Raw genomic sequence first — 9,415 nt, 5'->3', positions numbered from 1 at the left:
GCTTTTCATGAGTGTACCGATTTCACGACTCGGAGGGATTTTATTTTTCGTTGCAGGATCACGTTCACCTACAAATGGGCGTATCAACTATGTATCTGTACGTGATCACAGGCTCGAGTCCAGTGCAATTTGCCGGCCGAGCGATCATACGGCACTACTAGCCGGCTACCGTGTCTGATGCAGGCGAAAAAAAAAATTTACAAGACGCAGTCATAGGTACTACGTAAACTCGGTGCACCAACGCGTTACGGTGGAAAATTGTCTTCTGGCCGTCGCGTGAGGCTCTTCGTGACTTCATGTACTGAAATTCTTTCTCGTAAAGCTTAGCTTTGATGTCTGAAAGTATAAAGAGCGAGAAAATGATATTTGCGATAATTTTCTAAGCAAACAATAAAGTATAATCCAAAAAAATTTGGTGTTTATTATAAGATGAATATTTTGCATGCCACGTGAAAGTTGTCCTTTTAGTTTAAGCTTTTTTAAAATAACTCGGAATCCCAAATTAATCGTGATTCATTGTTATCTACTTTTTTTCTGATGCAACATGATGTTCTTGATACATACTCTTTCATTCAAGTTTAATTTTGCGTATAATTTATGTGGTTGTCAACGACTCCACGCATAATACCAGCCAAATTGTTTTTCAAACGTAAGATCACGTAAAAGCACAGCAGTTATCATAAATATGAAAACGATAAAATCCTCACGAATCAAGAGAGGCAAAGTTTACGACAGAAATTGGCAGCCCTTACCAAAAAAAATCCTTTCCTCAGCACATGTACATACAGGTACCATCTACGGCTGTATACAAAGTTCTTTGCATAGCACGTAGACTTGAAAAATACAACAAAAAAAAAGTGTAATACTTTCAAGTAATTTTTTCCTTCGCAGGATTACAACACATTCTTGACGATGGCCTTTAATAGATAACGCCAAACATTATCATCAGAAGGATCAATTTTTCCATAAAAACTCTGGTTAATTTATAAACAAGTAGGAACGCTGTTATCCAAAAGAAAAAAGGGGTTTCGGTTGAATAAATTTTCTTAAATGACTCCAAGCTCGGTTATTTTTAACTTAATTAGAGCGCTCTTGCCAAGATGCTCTCCACGAATGTAAGAAGCATTCGAATGTAGCAGTTTTTTTGCATGTCTGTGTTTTACTGGTAGGGCAAACGAACAATTTTAAATTTAAAATCAGAGCTATTTCGCGGGAGATATTACGAGGTCCGCGAAATAAAAGTCGACAAGTGGAATTTTTGATGGCACGCTCGGATGTTATCGGGAACCACTAAAAAAAAAGGCCTCTCACTGCGAGCCATTATAGTTTTTATCAAAAACCCTGATCGTTTCATTTACATCTCTATCACAGGGCAGTTTCGAATCTTTTTTTTTTTCTTCATTTGAAAGAAATACAAAATCATTGAATAATAGTTTCCAGGGAAAATAAGAGTTTACATTCATTTACGGGGTCATACAGCAAGCTCACAGTCATTCCTTCCTTTATAGGTAATTTCACGAGGGCGTGGATAGAAAAAAAGAGGCTTTCGCAGAGAACTCGATTTTATTGCACATGTATACATCAAAAATATTAATTGTGTCACGCGTTCGTGAGGTTTGAGAATACAATCCATAGAACAACATAAGCATTTACGAAAATTCGTTAAAGTAACCATATCGATGCACTGTATTACGTCCAACTTTAACGATATGGTGAAAAAAGTTACAATAATATAACGAAATGGTTCAAGTGAGGTTGGGAAACGTTGGCACTTATCAACTGCACACCTAAGTAAAAGATCTATGGTGCCAGCTAAATTCGAGCTCTTACCTTGGGTTATCGAGGAGAGGGAATAGGTGTACCTTTGTGTACAATTTTTTCATAAAAAAAAAGCTACGATGACCGGTCCAACCCTCTTATTCTAAATTAAGCGTACAGTAGTACCATTATCCTTATTTATTTAACACAATTTTCGTAAAATACAGCTTTGGCCTTTTTAGTTTCAAAAAAAAAAAAAAAAGCAATTAGTCATAACAACCCTCAACGCAATAAATATATCTCCTCTCGAGAAAGGTACCATACGACAAAAGGGAGGCTACCGAAAACGTCCTTATCGCTGCAGCACAGACAGTAAGTAGGTACGCACACGCAACACAATTATACAGCAGTGAAGCGCCTCGAGACACAGGCCCCACGCCTTTTTTTCCCTACCTTATCGCATTCAATCGCACAGACGCACACCAATCCTCCCTGTCGTTCAGCCTTTTTGTCCCGTCTCCGCTTCTGTAAACTATCGCTGTCACGTGAAGAAAAAAGAAAAAGAAAACAGGCTTTCCCTTTTCCCAGCCACCACGAAGAAAAGCATCAAAGTATCAAACGAACTTTTCAAAGCCGGTCGGGGGCAAACACACACACACTGGCTGCAGGCGAAAGAGACAACGCCCCGGCGTCATTCACGAGCTTCTTCCCCGCCGGTGTCCGTGATTTTTTTTCCCCTGCACGTGCTACTGTTTCGAAAAATTCATGCTCCGGACGTGAGCGCAGAGAGAGAGAGAGATATGTGCTTTTATCATTCACACAGCTGTATACCACGCGCCACGAGCACTTTTGCCCCCCCCCCTCTACCCCGATGCAACGACAATGCATTCCTATGCGCGTACATTTGCGGAACGTGCAAAATAACGACGAGCGTGTACGTAGTGCCCGTGGAAATAGGGGGAAACGCAACGCGCACGAAACGCTCGTTAATTAGGAAACCGGTGGAGGGTGGCTGTTTTTGACGTGCACTTCACTGCTGAAGTTTTAATGAGGGCGGGTATATATGTACACACAGACCGGCGTTTGTGACCATCGCTGGATATATATATTATATGCCCGTACGAGAGTAAACTTATTTTCGTCATCCCCTTTGTACGCAGTATAGCGATAAAAATCACCGATGGTTTGTACAGCACTCGTCCAAGTCCCTTTACGCGTTTTCAAGCATCAACCATCTCTTTGAATGAAAAAAAAAAAAAAAAAAAAAAAAAAACAAAAAAAATATCGTGTACCCGAGCTCCGTTTTTCTTTCCCCCTCGCATCAGGTGCAATCGAGAAGGCCATAAATATACACATCGTATCGTGGAGTTCTCGGTGATACTAATATTTTCCGCGCGGACATCCAACACCGGCGTTGCATCGGTTGCACAATCGCGCAGATTTCCCGAGCCCCGCTCTGCAGATAAAAGAGCGCGTACATGTATACATATGCACGCGAGAAAGAAATGTCGCAACTTGACCGTGCACGTGTGATTACCTTATGCATTCGCGATTCCGAGAAGAATTTTCACACTCGTGCACCTACAACAAAGATACGCTTACAATCGGATCGGTAGCGCGTGATGGTGTCAATGTAGCGTTACGCTGGTAAACAATTAACGCACGTGCACGGCCTCGGTGTTATATTTTATTGTGGTGCACGATACGGGTAAAATAATACAAGAACGAAAACTCGGGAGATGGGAGTGAGATTACGAAGCGTACGTGTGTGCGCGGTGTACCTGCATCAGTCGGGACGGGGAGGGGGGGGGGGGTACGTTTTCCAGGCATCGATTTTCGAAATGGGTTAATTGCCGGAGCGACGCGCTCGTGTTCCTTTATACTTTATACATCACTTACGTGCAGTGTGTGTGTATATACAATGTACGCGTACGAGCGGTACACCTTGGACAAAAGTTAAGTGCCTATATAAATGAAGACGCGGTTGTATGGCTGCGACGTTTTCCAAACTCCCGGTTCATTGCAAAGATTCATCGTTACACAGCTCTTACGTGTTGCATTGCTCCTCGTCCCGATTCTCCATTCGACTTGTTAATCCTCTATAATTGCAATTGAGTAAGCAAATTATGTACCGAGTCGATCTTTCGCGAAGGTTCCCCAATGATTGTTCCATTTATGGGGTATGTATACTTTTAACGAGAGTAAGATCTTGCGGGGAGTTTGTGCAACAACATCCGTTTAATGTCGGGCCGTGTGGTGCGGAATAGAAATATTAAAGCTCAGCGTGTGCTGGAAGAAAAAAAAAATTGATCCTCCTAAAGTGCCTGAGTGCCGTTACCGCGACGTACACTGCGATCGGGCCCAACGAGTCATCCTGCGAGAAACTCTAGCAACTACCCACAAAAAACCATCAATTGCCGTGCCTTTCAGGGGACGAGGGGAGTAAAAAAAAAAGTGGAAATCCAAACGGAGCTCTTCAGAGTTCAATCATCAATCAAACGAGCAAGCGTATACCTATTCGTACAGAGCAGGAGCGCCATTCATAAACGGGAGCACATCTCCGAGCTGAGGGAGGGAGGGGTGGCGCATGCATTCACGAAACCTTTAAATCCCTGCGGTGGCAAAAGAGGAGTAGGGGCCGACCTCTACTCGTGTATACGCGTACACACACACACAAAGACGCGCTCGCTTGCATCATAGGTATATACCCCGGTGCTTTCAATCGCGTGGTAGCTATATTTCACCAGTGTGTGTGTGCGTGTGTGTGTCATCTACGTGTTTCACGCTCGCTGAATCCATCCGCGCGCACACACACTCGCGTGTCCAGGTTCTGACCTACTGACACGATCCCGTGACGTCACGGGAAGCCTCGAGGGTTGGGAGGGAGCCGCTCTACCCCCCCCCCCCACCGAACACCATTCCGGGCAGATATATAGGAGCTCTGACGCTGCCCGCGCGGGGGCTGACCCCGAAAGCTCCCGCCGCCGATATGCTCCGAGAAATCGAGCAGAGCCTCCTGCAGACATCAGCTCTCTTGCGCGGCTATTGTTCTACGAATGTGTTGGGAGACGTCATCAGCGAAATAAAAAAAAAAAAGTCTAGTGCATCTCGATGTTTTTATATTAGCTCTACGGACATTGGCACAAAGTGTTGGAGGTAACTCGATCCTCGTGAAAAAAAAAAAAAAAAAAAAAAAAAACACGTATACATATATGTATGTATAATCTGCCGTGAGCTTTATTTTCTATACGAGATAGCGGTGCTCGAGAGGAATTCATGTTTACCGGAAGAGAGGGAGCTTTTCCGCCCGGCGGCAACGCAGAGTGCTCGTAAACGAAACCCCAGTTGGCATAGGAGTAAACGGGGAGAGAGACAAAATGGACGTGTATAAGAGGTGGAATTAAAATCGAGGAGGAGGAGCTCAAAATCCAAGGAAAGAGAGAAAATGACTACGAGTGCTAGAGACAGCGACCCTGAGGGAGGGAGAGGCTTTTCTCTTTTCTCGCGCGTTAATCATGTTGCCGAGCGTAGGTTTGGTTCGTTACGCGACGAGGGCGATGTGGTACCTATACAAACGTGGTAGATTTTTTTTCAATCCCTCACGGCCTTGTCTCGACTCGAGGTACTCCGGTCGAGCTTTTCCTTCGTGACTTCCTGCTTCGGCTGATTGTATGTGTACGAGATGCTGCTTTGAAGATGCGAGCAGATCTCTTTCTTCTATCCGCGTCCTTTGAGATCTGCAATTTTGACAAGAACGAGAGAGATTTATTTTTATGCGATTACTGCAGCTATTGGTCTTTCGTTGCTGCTTTTTTTGTTCAACACGGTGAATACTGCAAGTGAATTATTTTGGGCAAGAGTCGTACGTGGGTTTACGGTATCCAGGGAATAAAATTTCAAAAGCAGAGCCCTCCAGTTATATGGCTTTTCATTCCTGTTTCGCAGGGAGTTGGGTATAAGTAAATGTTTGCGGCTTTTTGAGCGAGGAAAGTGGAAGAGTGTATTTTTACAATACCAACAACTTTCGTGCTATCACCGGTGTCCACCAAAGTCGAGTTAACGAGCTAAACGCGAGAGTTGCGATTGGCAAAGAAAAAACTCCTCATTCCGCGCGAAACTCGGGAAACGGGGACATTTTCGAGAAAAAAAAAAAATAATAATAACAATTCAGCTTCCACCTGGAAGAGCAAAAGAGTCCGTAAAAGGCTATATATCGTTCCCCCACGGCCGGACCAACTTTGGCGAACCGCGATCCCAAAGCACAGCGAGGCGCTCTCATCGGCAACGTCACGTGCTTCTCCGACAGAATTTTTTCGCGTGGCTTCGTCGCAAGCCGGTCGGGTCCCCCCCTCCTCTCTGCCCCTTACTTTTCAAAATTCCCATCTGCCGCGAGAGTGTTTCGGTGCCCTCGTCCACAAAACCTCGAGTGCGATTACCCCGGTCCTACACCCGTTATCCGTCAGTCGGTCGCGAATGGAAAATTTAACCTTAAACCTTCCCCGTGATTCCTGAAAAAAAATCAACCCAAGTGGCAAGATATCCCCGAGCTTACCAACCAGTTGATTGTACGGAAGAGGAAAATCACCGACAAAGAGGAGGATGAAGATCGGATGAACCGCAGCTGGGATTTCTCGGAAAAGGAAGACGCGTCCACGGGGACGTGGGTGACTTTGGCATTGAATGTACCTGATCATCTTGCGTTGGCCGAGTGTTTGCTGCTGCTGGAGGACAACAAGAGTCTTGGAGAGCAGGAAAAATCATACTTACGAATCGTGTCGCGATGAAGTTTTTTTTTTTTTTTTTGCGTTTTAGATCATACCTATCCGTACGAAGGAAGGTAAACGAGGTTAGCTTTGGTTCCTTTGTTGCGGAAAAAATTCAATTCCCGCGGTTCTGCGAGCGATCCCTGGCTCAGCTTGACGCTAATAAGCTTAACTTGGACGCAAATTTAATAAAACCACCCGAAAGCCAACACCAAACTGTATATACTTATTTAGTCGTCGGGTCACGTGAACACAGTGCATAGGCAAAATCCTCAAACGTATCGTACCTATCGGAAAATTCATCGGGAGAATTTTTCGATTCGCTCGAATGCCGACGAAAATACCGTATCCCACTGAAGAGCGACGAATTATTTCTGTCTGACTCGGTTCACCGCCAACATCCAATCCACCGGCAGGCATTATTACAAAACCCCTCCTTCCTCGCCCCCCCCCGGCAGCAGCAAAGCCACCCTCTCTCGCTGAGCCATGGCTCATTCATGAACTCTTTCCCTCTCCGTCTCTTTTCAGAGGATCGATCGTTACGTCATTTCCGGATCATCGGAGGAGACGGAGTATTAGAGCCGGTGGAAGAGAGGGACGTTGCGGCGCACATCTGGACTTAAAAGGACGCTCCTCCCGTCTTGTCAAGCTGGACTCTATGTTTCGGACGGCCCTGCGCCTCCGGAACGTCAGAAAGCCACAGGGCATCGATTGGATATCGAAGGTTCGCCGCGTTTTTTTTCCCTCTTCCCTTCCACCCCCGGGATCTTTAGCTTGAGCACAATGCCACGGGTGGGGGGATGGTAAATCGGGTGAAAAGATTTTGTCCTCGTTGTTGTTGTGTTTGCTATTCCAAAGCCACCAATGTTGGGATTGTTATGAGGTTTTTCAATCGAAAGTAGGCCGAGCAGGATGTACATTGTGCCCGTAACTTTTTCCTTTTTTTTTTTTTTTTTTTTTTTTTGTCTTCATTACTCGTGAATGAAACCAAACTTACAATGCAGCAAAATTATCGACACGCCAGCTTTTCACGTCCATTCACTTAAAAGAGTAAGTCAGATTACCAGTACACAGTCGTGCATTCTCTTTCTTTTTTTTTTTTTTTTTTTTTTTTTTTCAATCCCCACTGTATATTTTCCAACTAGAGGGACAGAGTTATGTAAATCCCCATCGATAAGCCACGATAAATCTACGCTCGTGCCAGAAATGATTAATGAACTGTCACGTTCCGCGATAAAAGTCCCATTTGATTAGCATAAGGTATCTACTCCCCTCTCCTACTTGGCGTTGAAGGGAAAAAAAAAAAAAAAAAAAAGAAATTGATTTTTCAAAAACCACCCAAAATATGATCGATCGCCTTATCTGCTCACCGATATAAGTCTGTCCTGGAGTAGCAGTATAGGCGACGGTCACCTTTTTACCCGCCCAATCTCTCCAACTCAGCCGCTCACTTGATCGAAGGTTACAACCCTGGTCACGTATATGTGTCCCACGTCTCCAATCGACGTGCACGCAAAGCCTCAAGCGCCAAAGAAAGAAGCGAGCCTTCCGGGGGCATTAAAAACCGGGGAGCTCCTTCCGCCACCTTTGCCCCCGGAATTACGCTTGACATTAACCTTGGAGGGCCTCGGAACGGACGACGGTCGCGACTTTGATACCTCGAGTGGATCAAGCTCTTTGTTCCCCCCTTAATCGCTTTACACCTTTGCTCGAGAGAAAAGCAGCTCAGCCGTCGATCGATGTACATACGTAACCCCGTTGTCCTCGGCAGATGCTGTTTCTCTGGTCACGGCAGCCGGCCGCCCTGGCAGCCAGTCCCAAGGCCGGGCCCTACCTCGCGTGGTTCACCACCGCGGTCCTGCTTTGGAGGTACGGTAGGCGTTTCGCGAGGCTCGCCTTCGGCTCGGACTCGGCCTTTCGTTTCCTCAGGCGCAAGCGTGGCGGCCTGCTCATCCCGAAGCCCCACCGGGTGCCCAGTCCTCGCCCGCACAGCGAGCAGCTGCAGAGGCCAGGCAAACCGATCGTTGCGGGGGGACACGGCGGACTGGCCCATCGTTCACGTGCCGTGAAAGTGAGCTTTTCCCAGGGATTGTCGAAAGCTCCGATGATTGATGTGGAATTTTTTTTTTTTTTTTCTCGTCCCGACCAGATAATTGAGCAGCCCAAGATACTACGGAGCAGTTGTAGCAGCGCGTCGAAGGAGCCAAGGACGGGGGTCAGGACGCGGTTGAAGCGGCTGCAAGCCGGCGACGGACCGCACATGGTGCGCTCGAGCGCGCGCAAGTGCCTTCACGTGAAGAGGCACATCTACTACAGGATGACGAGGAGCGGGCGCATCTACGGCAGGTACCCGGGCGTCAAGTAGCCGATCCTTGGACCGACGTTTATAGGAATTTCAATTTTATGACTAACGTGCTGCCCCTGGATTGTAAATCGTGCTGTACTCCGCGTGGCGTGAAACTCGTGGATTTTGCACTTTTAAATAAACAATTGGCCCTCACGAGGTTTACACTTGTGCAGGAATATTACATTTTACAAATATGGTACGTAATTACGTTAAAGTTGGGTAAAACATGTGAAAACCAAACTTTCAGTAGAAACAGTCGAGCGTGGTCGGACATCTCTTATTTTTGTTTTCCATCGCAGCAGCAAAAAAAAAGCAATTACGAACTTTAATGATTTTGTTGTATTACTTGAAATGATGTTTGAGTAGTTATAACTATTACACAAAAATTTACGAGACGCGTAAGCATCACGTTACAACAAAGTCTAACTTTTACAAGAACAAGTTAGTTTCTAATTCTGACAATTGGGGCCATGTCACGCGGGGGGGGGGGGGAAATATGCAAAGTGAATCACCACAAGAGAAATTAAAAGCAAACAAGTTCCGCGAA

General features: G+C 45.7%; 1 protein-coding gene across 1 annotated transcript; it reads left to right on the top strand.

Moving 5' to 3' along the window:
• Nucleotides 1-7,179: 7,179 nt before the first annotated feature.
• On the top strand, nt 7,180-8,886 carry LOC106646537 (uncharacterized). Its single transcript, XM_089589108.1, has 3 exons — nt 7,180-7,245; nt 8,293-8,592; nt 8,671-8,886. Exons 1-3 carry the CDS (start codon nt 7,180-7,182, stop codon nt 8,884-8,886), a joined length of 582 nt encoding a protein of 193 aa, XP_089445234.1.
• Nucleotides 8,887-9,415: the final 529 nt, after the last annotated feature.

Source organism: Copidosoma floridanum, unplaced genomic scaffold (genome assembly GCF_036245765.1).
Source record: "Copidosoma floridanum isolate Cflo_tuat_1 unplaced genomic scaffold, Cflo_Japanese_pri ptg000001l, whole genome shotgun sequence".
Lineage (NCBI taxonomy): Eukaryota > Metazoa > Arthropoda > Insecta > Hymenoptera > Encyrtidae > Copidosoma > Copidosoma floridanum.
The sequence above is the reverse complement of the archived record's forward strand: the minus strand, read 5'-3'. Positions and strand labels throughout refer to the sequence as shown.